The following is a 27,928-nucleotide window of genomic DNA, read 5'->3' on the forward strand; positions in this document are numbered from 1 at the left end:
TTACAAAAGGGTAAAACTTCTCCTCCTTCGAGCTGGGGCTGCTGGCGTTTTGGAGCAGTCGCTGTGTTCGCATCTACACTCGTCCACGTGGATGTAAGTGTAGGGAATAACGTCTCCATTCAGACACAGCAAGTCAATAGTGCGATTACTCGATCGCACCCCCTTACAAATGGAGCAGGTAGGCTGCAGGGTGTACGACTCCTCTGAGTATCTGAAGGAGAAAACAGAATGTGAGATCAATAAATATTGAAATGTTCTATTATTGATTTATTCAGTTGTTGGACTGGTTTGTGTGTGTAAAAAGCTTACTTGGTGTAAGTGTTGCAATATCCTTCACAATATGGAATGTCTACCTCCTCGGCAGACTGGCAGTTCTGATGCATGATTTGCACTTTTTTAGGCACTGGCTTGCAAGCCTTCTCCTGCTCCACACCTTTTCAAAATAAAAGAATAATTCAATTCCTTTTACTGACTTCAGGCAGAAAGGTAGGATGTCATGAGTACTCACAAACTTGACAACAGCCATTTGCTGCAGTTTGAATAGTGCCCTACAGGAACAAACGGAAATACAGCATGAAGCAGTTTTTACTTTGTGATTTATTTTCCAATCGATCGCTGAAACTTACGGGTTGGCAGTTGCTTTGCTGGAATAGCGGACACACAATTCGCGTGCCGATGGCTGTAAAAGTCTCACCGCTCCTCAGGCATGTGTAATGCTCACATTTATCGTCCGGTGGTGACCACGTATCACCTTGCTGGAGACATGATCTTCACTGTTACTTTTAACTACGCACCATGAATATGTTTGCAATTGCTTATAGTTTAAGTCCAGTGATTTCCAACCTTTATTGAGCCATGTCATATCATTTTACAAATCTCACTATTTTGTATGAATGGCAACAGGTGGATACAAAGGTTACTTGTACCTTCTGACATCTAGTGGAAAAGAATGTTCTGCCTGCCATTATACGTTGCTGGCATGGATGGTTGAACCCAAATTATTTTCAGTAAATAATAATTGTCTGACTAATTTGTGAAACTCGATCATTTCCCGAGGCATTCCTAACAAAAAAACAAATTTGCCGCAACAATATGTTAGATTAGGGCTCTTAGAAACCATTTTGGACAGATTATACCTTCTTCCGCATATTAAAGGAAAAAGGCTCCACAGCTGTGTACTCGATCGATCTTTCTGGCATCCAGTAAATAGTTCAACTGAGAATATGCAGTCTTCTGGTCATTACTGTTAGTATAATATCGCAAGATTTAAGGATAAAATAACCACGCATGGGTTCACTTAGAATCTTTCAAATAGTTGGGAATCACTGGTTTAGACTAGGTGGCTGTCTTTTGAGTAAAGTCAAAACATTTGAAGTCATCGTACTCACCCTGAGCATCTGCTCACTACCACTAATGTTGAAGATGCAGTGTGTCTGTACACACCTTCCACAGCATTCATTTGTCCTGGGTTCCGCATATATATGACCCTGGAAAAACGGACGTGATGACGACATTGATAATTGACATTGTCAATAATTCAACTGTTTTTTGCCACACATGTACAATTTAATGTACATTGTGCCGCTTCTTCTGGTATGCATGGAGACAGTCACAACTTCTCAGTGAGAAAGTAATATTAGTTCTTCATGTTCAAATATCTATTGCTTAAAGACTACAAAACAGATGCTAATCATTAGCACGTCTATGGTGTTTTGCATTGTGCGTTAGCATTAAGCTGGCAAATTTGTATACGCCCGTCTTTGTTTTTCTTTCTTCAAAATAACTCGTCAGTCGCGCCACTCACATCTCACATATAAAGAACACATTTGTACTGTATTTATGTATACATACCTGTTCACATAGTTGTTGACATTGCAGAACCTCACAATTTATTTGTAGTAAACCAGTTTTTGGGTCCACAAGATTGGTACAGACACACTCCTGACATGGAACCACGGGAACCGACTCACCAGGCTAGAAAATAAAGTGTTCATAATTGTGTGTATGTTGCCTTTAATCTACTGAATGCATCAAATATATGAAATAAAGTACCTGATATTGAGCGTTTTTGTGGACACAAACATTTTTCGGCTCTAGAATGGAGTAAGAGACATGCCAAGGCGGACCATATGAATAGGTTAGGCCTATTAGTATTCATACAAGTTCAACCATAAACTGAAAAACTCACCGCACGTGTGTTCTGGACAGCATTTCCCTTCCGGCACACTGACAACTACAGTAAATCCAATCGGACACACCATGTCGATGTGTGGACACGTGTTGCTTTGACATCCTGTGATGACATGGCAATAATAAATACCTGAGACCACCTGCATCTTCGTGACTATAAAGATGAAAATCGACTGCACATCTTACGACAAGCTAGGAGAGAGCAGCATGGGTTGGCTGGGTTGGTCTGGTTGATGAGGATGAAACCTGGAGCAGTGCAGTTAACAACAGGCGATGGTGGGCAAACCTTAGGTTGGCATGTTATGATCTTGGTGGCCTCCTCACAGATACAGTTTTGGCAGTTGTACTCAAACCTTTCATTAAACTGATGGAATAAACCACAGCAGTGACTTATTGAAATTGACCTTTGGGGCCTCAATGGCCAAAAAAATTCTGGATTTGACTCACCTCACGAGGAATACCCTCAGGATCAATGCACCCTGTTGGAATATTAGCAATCCCATTAGATTTTATTTAGAATCAGTGATAGAGGTGTGCTCATTAATAGGGAGAGGATAAGCTCACCGCACTTATCAACACATATGTCCGACTCTTTGTTGAAGAGCTTCATTCCATCAGGACAAAAGCAGCCTTCCGTTATGTAATCCAGCCTTCGGTTATTGGGACTGTGAAGGTCAAATCATCAAGAAACAACAAATATATTTGAAACGTGGTCTATTCAGTGATGCAATGTTGGAGCGTCTGACTTGGAGTGAGTCACAAGAAGGAGTCATGTCATATCTCTCTCCTAGAGCAGTTTACAAGATAGAGATCAATACAGCTTTTAATTGCAACATACCTGTCTTCACACGTTGGCTGCTCTGCAGGACCACATGGTTTGTAGACTTTGTCGGGTGGGCAATCAATTTCTGTATGTGAAGAAACAAACTTTCCTTGTTGGATGATATTTCTTGAACAATAAAACACACCAAGCTGGACAATATGATTCTGATTGTACTGAAACACAATGGGCTATTTACCGCAGTGTGTGGTATGATTCCTCCAGTACAAACAAATTCCAGCCTGAGCACAAGCGTCAGCATACATGTGTAAGCTTATGCATTCTACTGCAGGGTTGGACACATGGCAGTTGTCAAAAACACATCCTTCATAGTAATCGTCAGGGTTGACAAAGGGGTGGCATTCTTCGAAGACACTGTGGAAGAAAAACCCAAGTTGAAACTGAATGGCAAACAAAAATGCTGGCAAATGACAAGTCAATGTTACGACCCTTGTGGGATATCTGTACAAAATGTTGACATTTTATGATTAATATTAATATTCAAAAAATCACTTAGGGAGCTGAGATTTGACCGATTGTCCAAACATCTTCAAAATGGCTCCAACCATCCTTTTTTAATAATTATTGTCATTAATATACGTGGGAGCCAAATATTTAGTGCGTAAGGGGTATTTGTACAAAAATTGGACCCATTGACTCCCATTATAAATCCTAATTTTGCATGTTTTTTGATGCACTGTACACCTGATGTGTTATAGTGCATTTCCCATGATTGCCCAATTTTTCCCTTCAGTGGGACCTCAACTAAAGGTGGAAAATAAAAAATTTGAGTTGAGAACCTTAAAGGCCACAATCCACCAGGTGTTGCTCGAACAGGCCTGTGTGTGTGTGGATGCAGTAATACTCAACATGCACACGAGTATGTGTGTGTGAGAGATATGTGTGTGCGCAAATGTGTTTATATACATTATAGTTAGTTTTGCTGATTGCACACTATTGCTTTTATTGTCCATAGAGGGCATCAAAAATAAATACATAAAAACTACATGTATATGGATAGGTCTGATGCCACTGAACATTTTGAGTGGTCAAAAGTAAAAAAAAAAAAATTCATAAATGACTTAGTTATCACACTTACAAAGTGTATCCAAATTTTGGACAAAATACCACATATGGGGTAAAAGTGTTTTCATGCCCAAGAATCTACCTGCTCAAGAGAAGATCACATTCAGAGTCTGGCCTGCATGGAGCTAGTGTGGGTGGAGGTAGAGGTTCATCGGTCGGCATCACAGATGGTATCTGGCAGTTTGGTTGGTAAATGTCTTTGGCAGGCCAGAAGTCAGCCATCACACTGCAGCTCTGCACTATCTGGCCTCCGGGCAGCATGCAGTCATCTGCCTGGTTGTTGTTGCATTTACCTGGTAGCAGTCGCAACAAAATAATATTGACATACCTCACAGTAATGATGTACAAATGGAGCAACTGGAATGGAAGACTTACCACACTGGCCCTGTGTGTTGCTGTCAAAATGCTTATGGGGCAGGTTGACAGTGAAGTGACTTAATCCAAATGTAATAATCACTTCTAAGGGCAGAATCTCGACAACCAAGTCAATGCCAGAATTGAAGATCTTAATGCTTTGTTGTAAATAGGGAAGACCCACTCGCTTTTCATCTTTGAAGGCCTAAAAGACAAAAATGTCATTATAAAAGGATCAGTGGCAAACATGAGGAGTTTAGGGGTAATTTGGAACTTGACAATGCCTCATCTCTCATTAACTCATTCACTGCCATTGAGGGCAATAGACGTCAATAATTCATTTGAACAATTTCTTTTAGTTTCACATTTTTTTCCACTTTTGTTAACAAGAGAATGAAAACCAAGAATTATTTTTTATTGTACGTTTAGTTAGAACAGATATAAAATTTGTGATTAATCATGAGGTAACTATTGAAGTCATGCGATTAATTACAATTTTAAAATTTAATCGTCTGACGACCCTAATTTTTTAATAATATTTTATTTTTTGTTTGATTACTTAATTAATTAAACTCAAGATTAATCACAAATTGTATATCTGTTCTATGTGTACAATACATTTTTTTTCTAGGTTTTCAATACTCTTGTTAACAAAAGTGGAAAAAAATGTGAAACTATTCGAAAAAGTTCAAATGAATTTTTGACGTCTATAGCCGTCAATGGCAGTGAATGAGTTAATAGGACCATCTTACACTTCAAATCATTAACAAGCCTCTCTGTCAAATTAAAAATAGTATGTGGTGTTGATTTACAAAATAGTACATTGTCATTTACACATTTTAAAAAATGCGACATGTGACAATTACATTACCTCCAGTTCTGACGTCCCAACAAGGTTTTGACTCTTGAGTACAAATACGTCTGATTTGTACGATATAATTAATGACCGCGGGCATGAAACATGTTGATTGGCATCACAGTAGACGTTGTCAACATAAATCTTTAAGTTGTGCTTTGGCGTAATCTCCTCCATTAAGACATATGTACAATTTCCTTGATAGGTGTAATAGAGGCCATCAAATGTGATGTAATGCGGATCTCCCCAGCCTTTGCATTCACCTGAAAAGAACAAATGATAGAAAATAATAATGAAAACTCAAGTCAGCAAACACAATAAGTCAATATAGAGATCAGTTAGTCATAAATCAGCAACTTACAGTCACAAGCACGATGCTGGCAGCAGTAGTTCTCATCATAAACAAGAACAGGATCCTTTCCATTGGCGCAAGTGATGTTCTTTAAGGGTGGACATTCGTATGGAATAATTTCAATTATATTGTTCTCGATGCATCTTGCCATAGTGCAGTTACACAACACAAAGGTCTCGTTTTGCTGGGGGAAAAAAAGAATGTTTAAAAACATTTATTCAGTTGTGCTACGCTTTTCTTAGGTAAAATTATATATAGAGTATAGGGGTCAGAAGAGTCACAACTCCTTTCACTGACTTGCATGTCAGGGCATCACTATATATCAGTATAAAGGCTTAATAGATTCTAGATGAATGAAAGTTCTTACAACAACATCCCATTCAGGGCACCAGGGAACAGAGGGGGTGGGTGTTGGCAAGGGAGTGGTCCAGCAAGGTTCAGTTTTGTTATGAATCTCACAAATATCAGAACAAATCATTGTGAGACAAACTCCCGATCCAATGTGTTCCATGTCCAAAATTTTTTCGCCTGAAAGTATGGGAAAATAAAGTTGAACAAACAACAAAACCTATAATGAAATGACAAAATGTGCAGAACATTTGTACAAATTAACTTATTTACCTGGGCTGTACTGCTTGCCATTTATTACACAGAAACATTGTGTGGTGGAGCCTGGAGTAGTAGTGATGATGCTTGGTCCTTCACTTGTGGTGGTGGGTCCTGTGGGTGTAGTTGTAGATTTTGTTGTGGTTGTCAGACCTTCAGTTGTAGTGGTGGGCCATGTAGGTGTGGTTGTAGATTTTTTTGCGGTAGTTGTTCCTTCAGTTGTGGTGCTGGGTCCAACGGGTGCGGTTGTAGATTTTGGTGTAGTTGTTGGACCTTCAATAGTGGTGGTGGGGCCTGCGGTTGTCGTTGTAGATTTTGTTGTGGTAGTTGGACCTGCAGTTGTGGTGGTGGACCCTGCAGTTGTGGTTGTAGATTTTGTTGTAGTTGTTGGACCTTCAGTTGTGGTTGTAGATTTTGTTGGAGTTGTTGGACCTTCAGTTGTGGTGGTAGGTCCTGGGGGTGTGATTGTGGATTTTGTTGTAGTTGTCTGACCTTCAGTTGTGCTAGTGGGCCCTGCGGTTGTGGTGGTAGATTTAGTTGTGGTAGTTGGTCCTTTAGTTGTAGTGCTGTATCCTGCAGGTGAAGTTGTGGATTTTGTTGTAGTTGTAGGACCTTCAGTTGTGGTGCTGGGTCCTGCGGGTGAAGTTGTGGATTTTGTTGTAGTTGTTGGACCTTCAGTTGTGGTAGTGGGCCCTGCGGTTGTGGTTGTAGATTCAGTTGTGGTAGTTGGACCTTCAGCTGTGGTGGTGGGCCCTGCGGTTGTGGTTGTAAATTTAGTTGTAGTTGTTGGACCTTCAATAGTGGTGGTGGGGCCTGCGCTTGTGGTTGTAGATTTAGGTGTGGTAGTTGGACCTTCAGTTGTAGTGGTGGGCCCTGCGGTTGTGGTTGTAGATTTTGTTGTAGTTGTTGGACCTTCAGTTGTGGTGGTAGGTCCTGGGGGTGTGGTTGTGGATTTTGTTGTAGTTGTCTGACCTTCAGTTGTGCTAGTGGGCCCTGCGGTTGTGGTGGTAGATTTAGTTGTGGTAGTTGGACCTTCAGTTGTGGTGCTTGGGCCTGCGGTTGTGGTTGTAGATTTAGTTGTAGTAGTTGGTCCTTTAGTTGTAGTGCTGTGTCCTGCAGGTGAAGTTGTGGATTTTGTTGTAGTTGTAGGACCTTCAGTTGTGGTGCTGGGTCCTGCGGGTGAAGTTATGGATTTTGTTGTAGTTGTTGGACCTTCAGTTGTGGTAGTGGGCCCTGCGGTTGTGGTTGTAGATTCAGTTGTGGTAGTTGGACCTTCAGTTGTGGTGGTGGGCCCTGCGGTTGTGGTTGTAGATTTAGTTGTTGTAGTTGGACCTTCAGTTGTGGTGGTGGGCCCTGCGGTTGTGGTTGTGAATTTGGTTGTAGTTGTAGGACCTTCAGTTGTGGTGTTGGGTCCTGTGCTTGTGGTTGTAGATTTAGTTATGGTAGATGGACCTTCAGTTGTGGTGGTGAGTCCTGTGCTTGTTGTTGTAGATTTTGTTGTAGATGTCAGCCCTTCAGTTGTGGTAATGGGCCCTGTGGTTGTGGTTGTAGATTTTGTTGTAGTTGTCGGACCTTCAGTTGTGGTGGTGGGTCCTGGGGGTGTGGTTGTGGACTTTGTTGTAGTTGTCGGACCTTCAGTTGTGGTGCTTGGGCCTCCGGGTGTGGTTGTAGATTTAGTTGTGGAAGTTGTGCCTTCAGTTGTGGTGCTGGGTCCTGCGGGTGAGGTTGTGGATTTTGTTGTAGTTGTTGGACCTTCACTTGTGGTAGTGAGCCCTGTGGTTGTGGTTGTAGATTTAGTTGTGGTTGTAGTTCCTTCAGTTTCCACAGGGGCAGTTTCTGGGCTTGTGGTCTTCGTGGTTCCAGTTACAGGTTCTTCAATTGTTGTTGATCCCGTTGTCGATTTTGTGGTTGTTGTTCGTCCTTCAGTTGTAGTTGGAGGTTCTGTGCTTGTGGTTGTAGATTTAGTTGTGGTAGTTGGGCCTTCAGTTGTGGTGCTGGGTCCTGCGGATGAGGTTGTGGATTTTGTTGTAGTTGTTGGACCTTCAGTTGTGGTGGTGGGCCCTGCGGTTGTGGTTGTAGATTTAGTTGTGGTAGTTGGGCCTTCAGTTGTGGTGATTGGTCCTGCGGGGGAGGTTGTGGATTTTGTTGTGGTAGTTGGACCTTCAGTTGTGGTAGTGAGCCCTGCGGTTGTGGTTGTAGATTCAGTTGTGGTAGTTGGACCTTCAGTTGTGGTGGTGGGCCCTGCGGTTGTGGTTGTAGATTTAGTTGTTGTAGTTGGGCCTTCAATTGGGGTGGTAGGCCCTGCGGTTGTGGTTGTAGATCTAGTTGTGGTAGTTGGCCCTTCAGTTGTAGTGGTGGGCCCTGCGGTTGTGGTTGTAGATTTTGTTGTAGTTGAAGGACCTTCAGTTGTGGTGGTGGGTCCTGTGCTTGTGGTTGTATATTTAGTTATGGTAGTTGGGCCTTCAGTTGTGGTGATTGGTCCTGCGGGGGAGGTTGTGGATTTTGTTGTGGTAGTTGGACCTTCAGTTGTGGTGCTGGGTCTTGCGGGTGAGGTTGTGGATTTTGTTGTAGTTGTTGGACCTTCAGTTGTGGTGGAGGGCCCTGCGGTTGTGGTTGTAGATTTAGTTGTAGTAGTTGGACCTTCAGTTGTGGTAGTCGGCACTGCGGTTGTGGTTGTAGATTCAGTTGTGGTAGTTGGACCTTCAGTTGTGGTGGTGGGCCCTGCGGTTGTGGTTGTAGATTTAGTTGTTGTTGTTGGGCCTTCAGTTGGGGTGGTAGGCCCTGCGGTTGTGGTTATAGATTTAGTTGTGGTAGTTGGACCTTCAATAGTGGTGGTGGGGCCAGCGGTTGTGGTTGTAGATTTAGTTGTGGTAGTTGGACCTTCAGTTGTGGTGGTGGGCCCTACGGTTATGGTTGTGGATTTAGTCATGGTAGTTGGACCTTCAGTTGTGGTGGTGGGTCCTGTGCTTGTTGTTGTAGATTTTGTTGTAGATGTCGGCCCTTCAGTTGTGGTGCTGGGTCCTGCGGGTGAAGTTGTGGATTTTGTTGTAGTTGTTGGACCTTCAGTTGTGGTAATGGGCCCTGCGGTTGTGGTTGTAGATTCAGTTGTGGTAGTTGAACCTTCAGTTGTGGTGGTGGGCCCTGCGGTTGTAGATTTAGTTGTTGTAGTTGGGCCTTCAATTGGGGTGGTAGGCCCTGTGGTTGTGGTTGTAGATTTAGTTGTGGTAGTTGGACCTTCAGTTGTAGTGGTGGGCCCTGCGGTTGTGGTTGTAGATTTTGTTGTAGTTGAAGGACCTTCAGTTGTGGTGGTGGGTCCTGTGCTTGTGGTTGTAGATTTAGTTGTGGTAGTTGGGCCTTCAGTTGTGGTGGTGGGTCCTGCGGGTGAGGTTGTGGATTTTGTTGTGGTAGTTGGACCTTCAGTTGTGGTGGTGGGTCCTGCGGGTGAGGTTGTAGATTTTGTTGTGGTAGTTGGACCTTCAGTTGTGGTGCTTGGGCCTGCGGTTGTTGTTGTAGATGTCGGCCCTTCAGTTGTGGTACTGGGTCCTGCGGGTGAAGTTGTGGATTTTGTTATAGTTGTTGGACCTTCAGTTGCGGTAGTGGGCCCTGCGATTGTGGTTGTAGATTCAGTTGTGGTAGTTGGACCTTCAGTTGTGGTGGTGGGCCCTGCGGTTGTGGTTGTAGATTTAGTTGTTGTAGTTGGGCCTTCAGTTGGGGTGGTAGGCCCTGCGATTGTGGTTGTAGATTTTGTTGTGGTAGTTGGACCTTCAGTTGTAGTGGTGGGCCCTGCGGTTGTGGTTGTAGATTTAGTTGTAGTTGTTGGACCTTCAATAGTGGTGGTGGGGCCTGCGGTTGTGGTTGTAGATTTAGTTATGGTAGTTGGACCTTCAGTTGTGGTGGTGGGTCCTGTGCTTGTTGTTGTAGATTTTGTTGTAGATGTCGGCCCTTCAGTTGTGGTGCTGGGTCCTGCGGGTGAGGTTGTGGATTTTGTTGTAGTTGTTGGACCTTCAGTTGTGGTAGTGGGCTCTGCGGTTGTGGTTGTAGATTTTGTTGTGGTAGTTGGACCTTCAGTTGTGGTGCTTGGGCCTGCGGTTGTTGTTGTAGATGTCGGCCCTTCAGTTGTGGTGCTGGGTCCTGCGGGTGAAGTTGTGGATTTTGTTGTAGTTGTTGGATCTTCAGTTGCGGTAGTGGTTGTAGATTTAGTTGTTGTAGTTGGGCCTTCAGTTGGGGTGGTAGGCCCTGCGGTTGTGGTTGTAGATTTTGTTGTGGTAGTTGGACCTTCAGTTGTGGTGGTGGGCCCTGCGGTTATGGTTGTGGATTTAGTTATGGTAGTTGGACCTTCAGTTGTGGTGGTGGATCCTGTGCTTGTTGTTGTAGATTTTGTTGTAGATGTCGGCCCTTCAGTTGTGGTGCTGGGTCCTGCGGGTGAAGTTGTGGATTTTGTTGTAGTTGTTGGACCTTCAGTTGTGGTAGTGGGCCCTGCGGTTGTGGTTGTAGATTTAGTTGTTGTAGTTGGGCCTTCAGTTGGGGTGGTAGGTCCTGCGGTTGTGGTTGTAGATTTTGTTGTGGTAGTTGGACCTTCAGTTGTAGTGGTGGGCCCTGCGGTTGTGGTTGTAGATTTAGTTGTAGTTGTTGGACCTTCAGTTGTGGTGGTGGGTCCTGTGCTTGTTGTTGTAGATTTTGTTGTAGATGTCGGCCCTTCAGTTGTGGTGCTGGGTCCTGCGGGTGAAGTTGTGGATTTTGTTGTAGTTGTTGGACCTTCAGTTGTGGTAGTGGGCCCTGCGGTTGTGGATTCAGTTGTGGTAGTTGGACCTTCAGTTGTGGTGGTCGGCCCTGCGGTTGTGGTTGTAGATTCAGTTGTGGTAGTTGGACCTTCAGTTGTGGTGGTGGGCCCTGCGCTTGTGGTTGTATATTTAGTTGTTGTAGTTGGGCCTTCAATTGGGGTGGTAGGCCCTGCGGTTGTGGTTGTAGATTTAGTTGTGGTAGTTGGACCTTCAGTTGTGGTGGTGGGCCCTGCGGTTGTTGTTGTAGATTTAGTTGTGGTAGTTGGACCTTCAGTTGTGGTGGTGGGTCCTGTGCTTGTTGTTGTAGATTTTGTTGTAGTTGTTGGACCTTCAGTTGTGGTAGTGGGCCCTGCGGTTGTGGTTGTAGATTCAGTTGTGGTAGTTGGACCTTCAGTTGTGGTGGTGGGCCATGCGGTTATGGTTGTAGATTTAGTTATGGTAGTTGGACCTTCAGTTGTGGTGGTGGGTCCTGTGCTTGTTGTTGTAGATTTTGTTGTAGATGTCGGCTCTTCAGTTGTGGTGCTGGGTCCTGCGGTTGTGGTTGTAGATTTAGTTGTTTTAGTTGGGCCTTCAGTTGGGGTGGTAGGCCCTGCGGTTGTGGTTGTAGATTTTGTCGTAGTTGTAGGGCCTTCAGTTGTGGTGGTGGGTCCTGTGCTTGTTGTTGTAGATTCAGTTGTGGTAGTTGGACCTTCAGTTGTGGTGGTGGGCCCTGCGGTTGTGGTTGTAGATTCAGTTGTGGTAGTTGGACCTTCAGTTGTGGTGGTGGGCCCTGCGGTTGTGGTTGTAGATTTAGTTGTTGTAGTTGGGCCTTCAGTTGGGGTGGTAGGCCCTGCGGTTGTGGTTGTAGATTTTGTTGTAGTTGTAGGGCCTTCAGTTGTGGTGGTGGGTCCTGTGCTTGTTGTTGTAGATTCAATTGTGGTAGTTGGACCTTCAGTTGTGGTGGTGGGCCCTGCGGTTGTGGTTGTAGATTTAGTTGTTGTAGTTGGGCCTTCAATTGGGGTGGTAGGCCCTGCGGTTGTGGTTGTAGATTTAGTTGTGGTAGTTGGACCTTCAGTTGTGGTGGTGGGTCCTGTGCTTGTGGTTGTGGATTTTGTTGTGGTAGTTGGACCTTCAGTTGTGGTGGTGAGTCCTGCGGGTGAGGTTGTGGATTTTGTTGTAGTTGTTGGACCTTCAGTTGTGGTAGTGGGCCCTGCGGTTGTTGTTGTAGATTCAGTTGTGGTAGTTGGACCTTCAGTTGTGGTGGTGGGCCCTGCGGTTGTGGTTGTAGATTCAGTTGTGGTAGTTGGACCTTCAGTTGTGGTGGTGGGCCCTGCGGTTGTGGTTGTAGATTTAGTTGTTGTAGTTGGGCCTTCAGTTGGGGTGGTAGGCCCTGCGGTTGTGGTTGTAGATTCAGTTGTGGTAGTTGGACCTTCAGTTGTGGTGGTGTGCCCTGCGGTTATGGTTGTAGATTTAGTTATGGTAGTTGGACCTTCAGTTGTGGTGGTGGGTCCTGTGCTTGTTGTTGTAGATTTTGTTGTAGATGTCGGCTCTTCAGTTGTGGTGCTGGGTCCTGCGGGTGAAGTTGTGGATTTTGTTGTGGTAGTTGGACCTTCAGTTGTGGTGGTGGGCCCTGCGGTTGTGGTTGTAGATTTAGTTGTTGTAGTTGGGCCTTCAATTGGGGTGGTAGGCCCTGCGGTTGTGGTTGTAGATTTAGTTGTGGTAGTTGGACCTTCAGTTGTGGTGGTGGGTCCTGTGCTTGTGGTTGTGGATTTTGTTGTTGTAGTTGGACCTTCAGCTGTGGTGGTGGGTCCTGCGGGTGAGGTTGTGGATTTTGTTGTAGTTGTTGGACCTTCAGTTGTGGTAGTGGGCCCTGCGGTTGTGGTTGTAGATTTTGTTGTGGTAGTTGGAACTTCAGTTGTGGTGCTTGGGCCTGCGGTTGTTGTTGTAGATTTTGTTGTAGATGTCGGCCCTTCAGTTGTGGTGCTGGGTCCTGCGGGTGAAGTTGTGGATTTTGTTGTGGTAGTTGGACCTTCAGTTGTGGTGGTGGGCCCTGCGGTTGTGGTTGTAGATTTAGTTGTTGTAGTTGGGCCTTCAGTTGGGTTGGTAGGCCCAGCGGTTGTGGTTGTAGATTTTGTTGTAGTTGTAGGGCCTTCAGTTGTGGTGGTGGGTCCTGTGCTTGTGGTTGTAGATGTAGTTGTAGTAGTTGGACCTTCAGTTGTGGTGGTGGGTCCTGTGCTTGTTGTTGTAGTTGTAGGACCTTCAGTTGTGGTAGTGGGCCCTGCGATTGTGGTTGTAGATTCAGTTGTGGTAGTTGGACCTTCAGTTGTGGTGCTTGGGCCTGCGGTTGTGGTTGTAGATTTAGTTGTGGTAGTTGGACCTTCAGTTGTGGTGGTGGGCCTTGCGGTTATGGTTGTAGATTTAGTTATGGTAGTTGGACTTTCAGTTGTGGTGGTGGGTCCTGTGCTTTTTGTTGTAGATTTTGTTGTAGATGTCGGCCCTTCAGTTGTGGTGCTGGGTCCTGCGGGTGAAGTTGTGGATTTTGTTGTAGTTGTTGGACCTTCAGTTGTGGTAGTTGGACCTTCAGTTGTGGTTCTTGGGCCTGCGGTTGTGGTTGTAGATTCAGTTGTGGCAGTTGGACCTTCAGTTGTGGTGGTGGGCCCTGCGGTTGTAGATTTAGTTGTTGTAGTTGGGCCTTCAATTGGGGTGGTAGGCACTGCGGTTGTGGTTGTAGATTTAGTTGTGGTAGTTGGACCTTCAGTTGTAGTGGTGGGCCCTGCGGTTGTGGTTGTAGATTTTGTTGTAGTTGAAGGACCTTCAGTTGTGGTGGTGGGTCCTGTGCTTGTGGTTGTAGATTTAGTTGTGGTAGTTGGGCCTTCAGTTGTGGTATTGGGTCCTGCGGGGGAGGTTGTGGATTTTGTTGTGGTGGTGGGCCCTGCGGTTGGAGTTGTAGATTTAGTTGTTGTAGTTGGGCCTTCAGTTGGGGTGGTGGGTCCTGTGCTTGTTGTTGTAGATTTAGTTGTGGTAGTTGGACCTTCAGTTGTAGTGGTGGGCCCTGCGGTTGTAGATTTCGTTGTAGTTGAAGGACCTTCAGTTGTGGTGGTGGGTCCTGTGCTTGTGGTTGTAGATTTAGTTGTGGTAGTTGGGCCTTCAGTTGTGGTATTGGGTCCTGCGGGGGAGGTTGTGGATTTTGTTGTGGTAGTTGGACCTACAGTTGTGGTGGTGGGCCCTGCGGTTGTGGTTGTAGATTTAGTTGTTGTAGTTGGGCCTTCAGTTGGGGTGGTGGGTCCTGTGCTTGTTGTTGTAGATTTAGTTGTGGTAGTTGGACCTTCAGTTGTAGTGGTGGGCCCTGCGGTTGTGGTTGTAGATTTTGTTGTAGTTGAAGGACCTTCAGTTGTGGTAGTGGGCCCTGCGGTTGTGGTTGTAGATTCAGTTGTGGTAGTTGGACCTTCAGTTGTGGTGCTGGGTCCTGCGGGTGAGGTTGTGGATTTTTTTGTAGTTGTTGGACCTTCAATTGTGGTAGTGGGCCCTGCGGTTGTGGTTGTAGATTTAGTTGTTGTAGTTGGGCCTTCAGTTGTGGTGGTAGGCCCTGCGGTTGTTGTTGTAGATTTAGTTGTGGTAGTTGGGCCTTCAGTTGTGGTGGTGGGTCCTGTGCTTGTTGTTGTAGATTTTGTTGTAGATGTCGGCCCTTCAGTTGTGGTAGTGGGCCCTGCGGTTGTGGTTGTAGATTTTGTTGTTGTTGTCGGACCTTCAGTTGTGGTGGTGGGTCCTGGGGGTGTTGTTGTGGACTTTGTTGTAGTTGTCGAACCTTCAGTTGTGGTGCTTGGGCCTGCGGGTGTGGTTGTAGATTTAGTTGTGGAAGTTGGGCCTTTAGTTGTGGTGCTGGGTCCTGCGGGTGAGGTTGTGGATTTTGTTGTAGTTGTTGGACCTTCAGTTGTGGTAGTGGGCTCTGCGGTTGTGGTTGTAGTTCCTTCAGTTTCCACAGGGGCAGTTTCTGGGCTTGTGGTCTTCGTGGTTCCAGTTACAGGTTCTTCAATTGTTGTTGATCCCGTTGTCGATTTTGTGGTTGTTGTTCGTCCTTCAGTTGTAGTTGGAGGTTCTGTTGGTGGGTTAGTTGATTTTGTGGTGCTTGGCCCTTCAGTTACAGGAGTTGTTGACGGAGGGGCTGTTGTAGTGGCACAGGTTTCATTTCCGAATATTACTGTTTTATTCATACATATTGCATAGTAGCACATTCCAAGGTTGTCAGTCACATTGTAAATAACTTCATATTCATCATATCTTGTTCCATTGTAAAAGCAACCTTCACACTCTTCAACACATATCTGGTGATCCTCATCAAATATGGGCTTATCTTCTGGACAGACAGGATAACAACCTGCAAACGCATTAGCATAAACCATCAGACATTTTTCCTTTTTTTAGATAAATGCTGTCTACAAAAGACAAAATGTATGGTTAAAATGAATATTAAAGGAAAACACTTAATTAAAAAAATCACAGCAGATGAAATATATCATGATCTATAATATTGCATTGGTATGACATAATGAAATAATAATTATGACTGAATAAAAAATCACTTGCAAAGTTTTGTAATAAACCCCTGTAATTTAAACTGACCCTTCTAACTTTGGATTTGTAACATATTTAGGCGAAATCCAGAGTCTTAACATGTCAGCGTCATATCAGTTATACAAGAACTTAACTACCATTTTATCCTTGAACATATTAAATATGATCATTTAATAATCTTACCCTCCAGGTTAGGTAAGGGGTTGCTACAAATTCCCTCGAGATTCAAGCAGGTCTTGTAGCAAGGTTGATGACATGGGTTGTAGTGCCACCTGCATTCGTCTGGGTTGTTATAGTAATCACAGTAGACGGCTGAGGAAATAAATCAACATAGTGAAATTGTCATACTTTCATTTTCTTTTCCAGCTTAGAGTCACAGGTAACGCTACTAGTTGCCAGTCAATCAAAAGGCGCAAGAGACAATCACTCACACATATTGTCACTGAGCTAAAATGTATCCCACGCTGGCACAAAATATGTATACATATGCATATAATTCAATACAGCATCAGTGACTACATTGTAAACTTTCACTTTAGAGTGAAAAAAACTGAGAGCTTATTAGTAACTTCAAATGAATGAACACTAAATCATTTAAATCTCAATTCTGTTGCTCAGGACATATTTATAAAATGTACTCACGACAGATGTCTGGTGTTCTCCAAGCAACACATACACCAGCCTCATTACAAGCTTGAGCATAGGCTGCAACTGCTGTGCAGAAACATTCACAGTCGCCGCCAGTATCACAGGCACATGAGTCTCTCACACAGTTTTCATAAAATGGAAGCGGATCCACCTGTTAAGACAAATCATATGCCCAATCAGATAAACTGTATAATTTCTAATTCAAACGTTTACAAGCCACATCTGCCATTACCGTATTGTGACAAGCATGGAATGTTTTTCCAGTGATAATGCTGCACATCATTTTTGACCAGTGGGAACGAGAAGGTGTAACTATACACGGATTGACGTTTGTTTCCACATTTGGGCAATTGCTGCTGGTTTTCCAGCTGTTTGCAAATTCTAACACATTTGTCACTAACAGCTGACCCTGAGTGGTGAACTCATTTTGTTCACTGCTATCAAAATCTCCACACAGGCCACATACTTCTCCCTGTGGACACAAACAAATGAGTTAGTACATTTCTCCAAATTATTGTTAAGTATTGAGGTGACAAGGACCGGCAGGCAATATTATTTGTCATATGTATAACGTTTATTTCTTTATTACTGCTTATTTTGATCCGGGTTGCATGCACAGGTAAGATGGAGCCTAGTAAAGATTACTCAATTGCAGGGCATATACAGACAAACAACCATTCATATTCATACTCCCACTTATGGCCAATTAATTGTTGAACTTGTAGTTTACAATCTTTGGCTTTCTGAATGATCTCAGAACACAATATTCCTTAATTAATACGTTCAACTTGAACTTACACTGTGCTGTGGTTCCAAGAGGATGCGAACGGTTGTTTTGCGATCCCACATCACTGCCATGCCAATGACAGACTCGACGACCAGATACATGCCAACTGTCCTTATTGTGTACTTTATTTCATTGCCCTGTCCAAGGTTGATCTCTTCATACTTTCCTTTGGATAATTTGATTTCCATTCGCTGCAATGTAAACAAAGTTCATGTTGATTGTGTTACAATGACAACAACCAGCAATATATGTATGTTTTACAATAAGTCTTACCCCCAACTGGATTCGGACAGTTTTGGAGCATGTGGTGCCTGTAGTTCCACATGGAACATTCTCTGTGATAACTCCAATGTTGTCCTGTACTGTCTTATTGCCACAGTTGTTCTTAAAATGGAAATACGTAAAAATGTAATTGCAAATCAATCATTAGTAATTCCTAGTTGATAAATCTGGTTTAAAATTCTTGTATTATTCAAACTCTGTAGTTAAACAAAAGTGATAATGGATGGATGGATGCGCCTCTCATTGACTAAAAGTGCATAAAAAGCTTTGGTGTTTCAACAAAGTCTATATTTGTAGTGTTCGACTAACCTTGACTGCAACGTAGCTGCAGTGCCCTTGAAAGACATACGTCCGCTGATCAAATGTACTATAATGACCACTTCCATAAATAATGCAGGTTCCAGGGCATTTTTCCTCTGTGCACTCCCATTTTCCACTTCTGCAGGTACTGGATTACGAACAGTAAATATAAATCTTGTTAATATATTGCTTATGTAAATAATCAGATATATAATGTACACTACAATGTCAAGATCATACCATGTGTTACACTGATTTGGAATCCGTGTTCCAGGAGCATAGAATATTCCATCATGTTTACATGGACATTGTGACTTTTCTACACAGAAACCTCTGCCATCATCAAAAAGCCCAGCTGGACACTGACAACCTGATTCACAATCGTTGGAGTCCTGCCAAGAAAGACCAAAGAGCTACCTGAAAATTAACTGGAACTGTTCCCAGATGCGAGGGGAAACTGGGCAAAAAAGAGCTTACACAATCCTCGCTGTCCAGATTTAAACAAGTTGGTGCACATTGGACTCCAAGTTGTCCTGAGCCAGGATTGGAGCAGTTGAAGTACACTTTGTGTGGAGGACATACTGTAAAATAGACAGAATGTTTGCCTTGTTCAACCAAATGCTTATGTCAATTAATAAATTAGACCAGTGATGGGCAACTTAAATGCTGGAGTGGGCCACAATTTTCGTTCAGTACAACTGGGAAGCTAGATATGACCACACACTTCCCAACCTGATGTATGACAAAAATTTTATTTAAGATATGGACAAAATACGAGCATATGTGTGAAATACATGTTCGTAAATATTTTATTTTTGATAATACATTTCTCGGTGTATAAAAGATCCACTACCCACAAAATAACATATTTTTTTCCCCAGTCCAAAGGGTTCTCTTGCATAAAAAATTACCATTCAAGGACAGCTTTCAACTGTTTAACAAGAAACATTTTGTGCATTTTTTTTCAAAAATCAACTCACCGAAAATTTTTATACTATTGAGGCACTATGTTTTTTTTCTGCAGATCATTCGAAATCAGTCCAAAAAATATTCAGCTTGTTGTCATATAGAGACTCAGTGCAACTAAGCCATGTCTGCCATCTAGTGATGATTAGTGATATTACAACTTAAAAACTACACTCGCTGGATTTGCATATTTGCTGACTTTTTTTCCTCCTTTTTTTTGTACATATTTTTATTTTTTCTGTTGTTTTTTGTTTAAAAAAAAGACGCCCCAATTTCCCTCTTTTATTGAATATTCATCATGTTTTTAAGGAATTATTTGGGCTTGTAGAAAAAAAATATTACAGACTACAGTATTATTAATATATTTTTTAATTAATCAAGTGACTGATCCGCAGGTTTCAAACACCTGAATTTGACAAAACAAACATGATTTACCTGATGAGCGGGCTCTCCAAGGGTGGCAATGCAGAACCCCATTACTGCACACACTAAAGAGCCACATTGGGCAAAAAATGTTAAAAGCCCCTTCAAATGACACAACACTGTTGAGTATACAGTATGCTTTAAAGTGGCCAAACTAACCAGTGTTCATCCTTGATGTTGATAGACTTCCCTGGCTGGATGATGGCCTCATTGCGATAACATGGACACTTTTCTTTGGGGATACAGATGGCATGTTCATCGAGGTATTGACCCTCGGGGCAGGAGCAGCCGTCCACAGGCAGGAAGTCAGAGGAGCAAGTCTGCAGTGTTGAACTCAACGATCTGCAGGTCAGCTCGCACCGTTGATGCTTGTATGAGAAGATCTGGGATTGTGGGCAGGTCTTTGTGTATTTGTCTGTTTGTAGCAGAATGCAAGAAAGGTTAAGTTATAAGAAATTTAAAAAAAATTTAACGCGCAAGTAATGACTGTACTTGGAAAATTCCAGTTGCAATGTAGCAGACACGTCCACGTCAAAATTGAGCAGTAATAAATGTAATAATAATGCAATAATATAATTTTGGAGACTGGGGTCAAGTTGTATTTTACTATTTTAAAAATGTGTAGAATTTCGCAAGTTACTTCATGTTAATGTTTAGATAGCTCTTAATATGAAAAGATAAATGTACTGAGCTATCACCGATGTCTTACAAATGCAATTATGCCATCTAGTGGCATAAAATGACCTCAACACAAATCAATATCGCACTCTTTTATAGTACAGTAAATCTTTTTACAATTTTTGAATTATTATGAAATTATTGAATCAATGACTAAAATATGCAGCCATATTTGTATTAGTTTAACAATTTTTTCACTTGTGTTATGTTAACAGGAGTATGAAAACTTAGGGGGGGGGGGGATTTATTGTACATTTAGAACAGATATCAAATTTGTGATGAATCGTGAGTTAATGTGATCAATTGCAATTCAAATTTTAATCGATAGTCCCAGATGAAAATGAGTTATCCAAATCTTCTGACAGGGTGTAATGGCTTGTTAGTTACCAATTATCTGCCCATCTTTTTTTCTATAAAATGTGAATAAAAAAAATTCAACAAAAAAAACTAAAACATGTAGAGCCCCCATTTTATAGGACGTATAGAATAGTTTTATAACAGAATGCCATAAGGAAGCTCTTACCACACACAAGGGATCTCCAGTCCATCAAGAAGACTCCCTTTGATGCACAAGCTCGAGCATAGGAGGAGAAGACGGCACACAAGCAGGCTTCACTCTTGTCACAGTTGCAGCTGGCGTAAGTGCAGCGCTGCGGAATACACCACACATTGCTAACTGCTTGTTGTAAAAGTTTGCTTCGATTCACTACAGCACTACTCGCCGGCATTTCCGTTGTCAAAAGTTGTGAAGGGTGACCAAAATAAAACAACCCCAAAAAAAATCACCAATACATCCATTCTTGCTTGGCACACATCACTTGGGATATCGATATCGGATTTACCGTATTAAATAAAGGACTATACCTTGTAGTATGCCTCAGGATCCACAAAAGAATGGCACTGTTCAAAGGTGCTATTTGGGCGTAACAGCAAGGCGCACCAATGTTTGGCGTACAAGTCTGGAAAACGTGCAAACCATCTCTTATGACCACGACAAACCAACACGAAGGTTTAAGCGGTGTGAACGTGTACCGTTTTCCACACTGAGAGAACAGGGGTCGTCGAGTCTTTCCCTTGTGTCTCGGCACATGAGGTTGGACTTCCAGGTGTTACTAAACGTGGTTGCTGTCCCTTCGACAATCCCCTGAGGGGTTTTCAAGTCATCCGACACCACCAGGTTGTAGTTGCCACACAAACCTGATGAAATAAAGGAATTTAAGGTTTATAAAATGTTCTAAGCATCTCAAACTGGCACTGAGCTGCAGTCGACAATGACACATTTTGCATTGTTGTGCTAATGTCAATTTGCAAGCCATGGGCAAGGGAATTCGCTTACTGTATAAAAAACACAATGCAATGTTACATGATGTTTGGAGATTAAATAGGAAGATAATCACCCCCAAAAAATTCTTGCCAAATAATGTTCTAAATAATGTTCTATGCAGCCCCACCGGTCAAAATACAGTATTCTGGTCAATATTGTGTTTGTGGAAAATGAGATAAGCAGCAACATCCAGGAGTTTTTATCCAGATAAGAAGGCAGCCATTTTGCCACTTGTTGTCAAGTGAAGATGACATCACAGTTGCTCAGGGCTCAGGTAACCACCAATCACAGCTCAGCTTCCCAAAACAGGTGAGCTGTAATTGGTCGTTGCCTGAGCCCTGAGCAACAGTAATGTCGTCTTCAGTCGACAGCAAGTGGTAAAATGGCTGGGATGGATAAAAACGGCTGGATTTTGCTGCATAAATCATATTCCAAAAATTTAATATCAATCAGAATTTCATGTTTAGACGAGTAAGGTCACATATAACATATTATGTCAAGAAATGTTTAAGGTCCACTTTAAGACCTATTTAACTCATTCATTGCCATTGACGTATTAGTTTAACATTTTTTCCACATTTGTTAACAAGAGTATGCATACTTAGAATTTTTTTATTGTACATTTAGAACAGATATAAAATGTATGGTTAATCGTGAGTTAACTATTGAAGTCATGCGATTAATTACAATTAAAAATTGTAATTGCCTGATGCGATTTAAAAAAAAGAAAAGATTATTAAAAATGAGGAGCATTAATTAATTGCATGACTTCACGAGTTAACGCACGATTAATCACAAATTTTAAATAAATACAATAAATAAAAACATTCTAGGTTTTCATACTCTTGTTAATAAAAGTGGGAAAAAATGTTAAACAAATAGAAATAGTTAAAATGAATATTTGACGTCTATAACCGTCAATGGCAGCGAATGAGTTAATTTGTATCTTTACAAAGAAATGAATAATCTGTTTTATGTAGTGAGTGTAAATCTGCCGAGGCAAAAATGAAGAAACAGAAAGAAAAACAAAATAAACCTATCATACAGGATCATACAGTGCAAATTGTAATTGCATTCAGAGGTGATATATACTTTACATTTTTAGAAATGTAAAACTCACCACGCGTTTTTCCGTTGTAGCTCTCATCCAGCCGCACATACACTTGCATGATAGGAACGTGCTGAATCTGAATTTGTAACCCAAAACTAGTATGTAGCAAGATGTGGAAAGATGACGCATGGAATATGTTGATGTCCGCTTTGAGTGAATACAAACACAACAACCAACGTTATCACTTATGGACATGAGGGCACAAAACAAAATGAGGGTTGGGGTTGTGCGATCCACCTGTATGGTACGGCAAAGTGATGGTTTGCTGGTTCTGCTTTACTGTCCCATCAGAAATAAACATTAACACCTAAACACAAACATAATTAATCAGTTAAATGGAGCAGCCAACTGGCACAACTCGTATAAAAATTCAACTCACATTATTTCTGTCATTGTTTAGCAGGATTTTAAGGGCCTTGAGACAAGTGTCAAAACGTTGGTTTATACAAGGCACTAACTGCACCTGGATGGTAAACTTTGGACTTGAGGCATCCTGGAACACACATAGACATGTAAATGAGATTCATGTCATACACTGTAAAAAATAACAATCCTAAAATGGCAGAATTTTGATGTTCATTTTATTTTACAGACTTGTCCTATATTTTTAAAATATCATTTAATTTTCAAAAATACACTGTAACCTCATATGCTGAATGTAAAATAACATGAAATCACTGTAACAGTGAAAACACACAATATTTCTGTTCTTTTGTCCAAAGAAATGCATTAGAAATAAATATATTTAATGTTAAAATATGACAAATATTTGTCTGTCATTTAAGGGAATCAACAGTAAAAATGATCCTTAAAACTCTTGGGGGAAAAGGAAAAAAAAAACATTAAAATGACAGAGAAATGTAATAATATTTTTATTTTATTTTATGATAAATTATTTGTTAATTGACTTTTTTTTTATTGAAAATAAGTATACATTTCATCATGTGATCTAAAATTACACACACAAAAAAAAAACTGTGGCGGCGTGGGTCAGTCGTAGAGTGGTTGTCTAGTACCCCTGAGGTTGTGGGTTCGATCCCCTTTGTGAAAACGTCTTTGAGCAAGATACTGAACTCCTAATGCTGCGTCATCAGGAGGTGAATGAGTAGTCAAAATATAAAGTGTTTTGAGAGCCTTGTAAGGTGATAAAATACTATATAAATGAATGACTAAAACAGTTAATTCTTCAGATTTTAAAGCCAATATCTAATTTTTCAACAGTTTTGGACATGTTTTGAAAGATAATTTTGTGTGTGTCATATACTGTTATATTACATCAAACGCTAATTATTATAAAACATCTTTCAATAAAATCATGACATTAAAAACAACTAACAACTGTATATAATAATAATGTAATTTAAAGCAGTACTATTCGCAATACAACGTTTACCTACTATATTTCTAGGTCATTTAATTCAAAATGTGAAAATGTTTCTAATTAAACATTAAAAACAACCTGAAAATAAGGTAAAATCTTGTTGAAATGACAACAGCAAACTGTTTTTTAATTATGGAAAAACATTTTTTTTTATGAGAAATAAGTAAAAATACGTTTCTGTTATTTCACTGTATTTTTTTTTTTTTAGAGCCCCAGCTGCCGGAAATTTACAGTTTTTTTTAAGCATATTTAAAAAAAAATTATTATTTTTTTTTTTACAGTGTATAGCTGCAAGATAATGGACAGCATTTTCTCTACCAATCAAGGCTCTGATTCATTCACCTTGCTTTCCACCTTGGCTAGTGTGTAATAACAATCTCCATGGAAGGTGTAAGATTTGCCATCGAATGTGGTTATATGAGAACTTTCCTCCACTGCACACGTCGCCGGGCCCTGAAGATACTCACAAGACCATCTGCCCTGAAAACAAGTACTGAGATAACACATGGCATTTAAACACACGATCAAGAGGAACCTATGACATATTATTACGAAACATTCCACTTACCATATCTCCTTGTCTCGTTGGTAGCCCTCGCTAGAGTTGTAGATTCTTCCATGCTTGCACTGACATTCCGATTGATCAACGCACCCTCTCATGGAAATGTCATCAAACACAGTACCTAAAACGTGGATATGACAAAGAAAAAAAAAGATTTTACGGGTATAAAATTAGCGCAAACCTGGATTCCAAATGTAGAGAGGACTGACCGGGGGGACAGAAGCAGCCATCCATTCTGTGGTCCTCACACAATGAACTGGTGTCCAGGTGTGTGCACGTGTCCATGCAAGGAGAACCGCTCTCCTCATACGCCATGTTGTAAGGACACTGCTTGGCTGTGGAGAGAGAAAGCGAGATGTGGATTAATGCAAGTAACATTATTGTAACTTTTAGTTTTTTTTTTTTGTTTTTTTTTGCATTAAGCAGCGAGTATATTGCAAGAATTGCATTTTATATCATATGATCTATTTAAATCTAAATTCATATGGTTTAAGTGCTGTGATGTTTCAGGTTCCTCCTTTTTCCATGTCAATTATTAGTATTTTATATCAAAGAACTAACTAAATTATTAAAGTTTTTGATATATGAATTCCCTAGTGTGTTTCTGTCTTACTTACTTGAGTTGTAGTTGAGACACACACTTGACTACCAATTTTTTTTTTTATTATTGGCCTACGGGACAGATAGGATTTAACCCTATGCATTCTGCCTTGGAAAAAAGTTGCCATGCAAACATGGAAGAATAATCCAAACATTCAATTTTATTTGTTGTCTGCTACTGTGTTAAATTTGTGTTTCATTTGTTACATTTTTCGAATGAATCATAAACATCTAATGCGGTTTATAATATTGCTGTTGTTAAAATAAATTGGAGGTTAAAAAAATATCAGTAGGAATGGGCAAGTATTGATATTATGTATTAGTATTGGGATCCGGAGCTTGAAATTAGAAGAATATAAAATTGCCCTTAATTTCAGGCAATTTTAAGGAAAAATGCTATATTGGGATATATGTCTTTCTCTAAAATGATATGTCATTGTTTTTTTTGTGGCGTGGGGGTGTTATGTATCATAGTATTAGTGGTACTGGTACTTGGAATCAGTATCAGTGAGAACTCACTTTACCAGGATCAGTCTGAAAAAATGTGGTATCAGACATGAGAATGTTGTAATTTTCTGCTGTTTTCTTTTTCTTTTCTTTTTTAAGTGTCAATAAAATATAGGAAGTAAAACTTTACCACAGAACAGTGTTGTCCTCCAGTTGGGAGGCACTCCGCCAGCGTGAGAACACTGTCGTGAGAACTCGGACAGAGTGCTGCAGACACAGGTGTCGTTTGTGCGGTTGTTGCAGCTGCACAAATCCTGCGCACAAGCCTGCACGTAGGGGGCGGGGTCAATAAGCTGGGTGCAGGGGCTCCAAGACTCTGAAAGCAGCATTTGGTCGCAGGTCGCTTTCTATAAGAAAACCAGATAAGTATTACTTGTGTGTCAAATAGTGTACTTTTGTTAACGGAAATAAAAGGAAACTCACAAACTCCTCGCATGAATCAACAGCTGGAAGATCTTCAAGCGATTCTCCAAAGTCCTCAAAGGGGTCCTCACAATCGTCATTTGGGTTATGAACCTTCTGGTTATTGCCAAACTCAATGTAGCTGATCATCCGATCTGCAATGGATTTCATTTATACTGTCAAATGCTGGAAAAAAATAAGACAGAATTTTCGGAACCAACCATTGTAAATCAACTCATTGTCGAGAGGAAGGCCATTGTAATCGCCACAGAGTCCACAAGTGCGATTAGCGTAGTCACGATCAACCTCCACCTACAATAACAGATAATTGAAGAAGAATAAGATTAATTATTTATCAGTTGGTTTTACACTTTTAAAGGGTGAAGTGAAGTAGGTAACTTAGCACGGTAGAAGAATGATTAAAATTAGGATGTAATTAAAATGAGACATTTAGCAGTCCTTACCCAAGTAATGGTGGTAACATTCAATACAATACAAAACGGGCTTTAAATAGTGTATTTAGTTTACAATATGCATTTAAATTAGAGCTGCCAAAGGATAATTTTTTTTAATCAGATTAATCACATTTTAGAATTTTGATAAATCATGATTAAATGCTTAATTAAAAATATTTTTTTTGATCAAATTTTTTTGCCCACCAAATTTGAAAAGCACCTGTTATGTGTCATTTTTTTTGGACATTTAATGCTATGAGGACGTCTTCAACATTTTTTGATCCACTGCACACTTTCATCCTCCTCTTTTTCTGAGATAAATTAAAATGGGAAAAAATGACCCCAATATTTTGACATGTCATGAATGTCATACCTAAATATTTATTAAATGCTTTACTTTATTGCATATAGTTATTAAGGGTGTGCCAAAAAATCGATTTTATTTAAACTATTTAATACTGTCTTCCCTTTGTTTGTGTGTGCCTTTATTGGGAGCGCTGTTCATGTTGTACCCGATTTGGCCACATAGGGGCAGTGTGGTTTCACGCAGTCTGATACACTGTTATTTGTAGCCATATTAGAGAATAGAAGGAAAAAGTCACAATCAAGTTATTCCAATAAAAGTTGTTTTTTTTTTGCAGCGTGGAGTCGTTCTTTTGAGTGATAAAAGTGCCGCGAGTAGAGCACTAATTAGCATTAACGAGTCAGACTGGAGTAGACCATTACGATTCCTTGAATATCTATAAATTGAAGCAAAAATCATTGTCAATCAAATCATTTTGAATCAAAAATCGTTCTTAATCGAAAATTGATTTTGTATCGAATCGCACACCCAAAAATCGGAATCGAATCGAATCGTGAGACATTCAAAGATTCACACCCCTAGTAGTTCTGTTTATTGCTCAAACACAACCTGCGCTACCTTTAACATCAGAATAACGCGGCCAGCGGTCATAATTGATGTGTGATTAATCTGTGTTAACACATTATTAATGCAATAATTTTTGGGTGATGAATTGTTTAGTAAAGTCTTTCACTGTACAATATTAATTTTGAGAAGTCTTTACCATGACTGCATCGTCACCATTCCACATGACAACAAGGCCAACTTTAGACTGCAATTTAATGTAGACAGCATTATTTTCCACTTGAACGCCACTATTATAGTATGGCAAATTGACCCTAAAAAAACAAAAGACATCTCATTATATAAGCTTGTAAATAAATTAAAAAAGCAACATTTTTTTGCTTAGTTTTCCCACTTACGGTTGGCCATTAACAGTGACCAATTCCTTGGTGAGGTGGAAAGCAAGGTCATTGATGGTGACCACCAAATAAGCGACAGTCGGGTTGCCGTCATTCTGCTCCCTCCTCATGTGAACCGAAAACTCCTGCATGGCCTCGTGGCAATCGGAAGCGAGGTTATACTCGCACGCGCCGGAAAACTGGTAAACGTCACCGTCGAATGTCTTGAAGTGCTCTCTGCCCCACGTGCTGCAGATACTGCTGACATGGTTCCTGACTGAAGGAGATGGAAAACAGTCGGGGTGAGGGTACAAAGTGACAAAAAAGTGAATTGATTGGTCTTACCCAGTCTGCCCTTGACTTCAATGACAACAGACAAAGCAAGGAAATACAAAGCCCCACATTTCCACCTCATGGCTGCCGCAGTTCCCATCAGCAATGTAGGTAACATAGGCTGACTCTTTTTCGCTAGCTCCTTATATTTAGACTGCTCAATTTGATCACACCTTCTCTCGGCCAAGTTTTATTGCCACCACATGGAAAACGTGTTGATGGACGTCTGACGCCAAGATAATGATACCCACATCCTCCTTGTGACATCATTAAGCAAATTTACTTGCAGATCAATTGAGAGATTTTCATGAACAATATATAAAAAAAT

The 27,928-nt window shown here is 41.1% G+C and overlaps 1 protein-coding gene across 1 annotated transcript; it reads right to left on the bottom strand.

Annotated features, from left to right (window-relative positions):
* On the bottom strand, nt 1-27,700 carry muc2.1 (mucin 2.1). Its single transcript, XM_077567751.1, has 47 exons — nt 27,613-27,700; nt 27,289-27,544; nt 27,090-27,204; nt 25,789-25,879; nt 25,589-25,722; nt 25,296-25,512; nt 24,268-24,393; nt 24,065-24,179; nt 23,839-23,989; nt 22,495-22,608; nt 22,353-22,422; nt 22,125-22,262; nt 20,713-20,877; nt 20,545-20,639; nt 20,204-20,330; nt 19,162-19,417; nt 19,015-19,067; nt 18,091-18,194; nt 17,854-18,005; nt 17,623-17,761; nt 17,305-17,415; nt 17,043-17,222; nt 16,477-16,716; nt 16,239-16,395; nt 15,780-15,908; nt 15,141-15,399; nt 7,998-8,249; nt 7,237-7,622; nt 6,280-6,357; nt 6,026-6,186; nt 5,668-5,842; nt 5,322-5,569; nt 4,472-4,655; nt 4,179-4,389; nt 3,210-3,385; nt 3,029-3,098; nt 2,755-2,855; nt 2,638-2,669; nt 2,377-2,554; nt 2,189-2,293; nt 2,053-2,093; nt 1,852-1,974; nt 1,389-1,487; nt 627-755; nt 509-548; nt 310-433; nt 1-211 (listed from the first exon to the last, which is right to left on the bottom strand). Exons 1-47 carry the CDS (start codon nt 27,698-27,700, stop codon nt 1-3), a joined length of 6,906 nt encoding a protein of 2,301 aa, XP_077423877.1.
* Nucleotides 27,701-27,928: the final 228 nt, after the last annotated feature.

This window comes from Vanacampus margaritifer, chromosome 6, assembly GCF_051991255.1.
Source record: "Vanacampus margaritifer isolate UIUO_Vmar chromosome 6, RoL_Vmar_1.0, whole genome shotgun sequence".
In the NCBI taxonomy this organism is placed as follows: domain Eukaryota; kingdom Metazoa; phylum Chordata; class Actinopteri; order Syngnathiformes; family Syngnathidae; genus Vanacampus; species Vanacampus margaritifer.

Excerpts from the sequence above, each read along its gene's own strand:
- muc2.1 (XM_077567751.1), bottom strand. The coding sequence starts at position 27,700 with ATGGGAACTGCGGCAGCCATGAGGTGGAAATGTGGGGCTTTGTATTTC. Across the intron at positions 2,294-2,376 it reads CTGCTCTCTCCTAGCTTGTC|GATGTCAAAGCAACACGTGT; the intron begins GTAAGATGTGCA and ends ATGTCATCACAG. Across the intron at positions 1,488-1,851 it reads GTCAACAACTATGTGAACAG|GGTCATATATATGCGGAACC; the intron begins GTATGTATACAT and ends CCGTTTTTCCAG.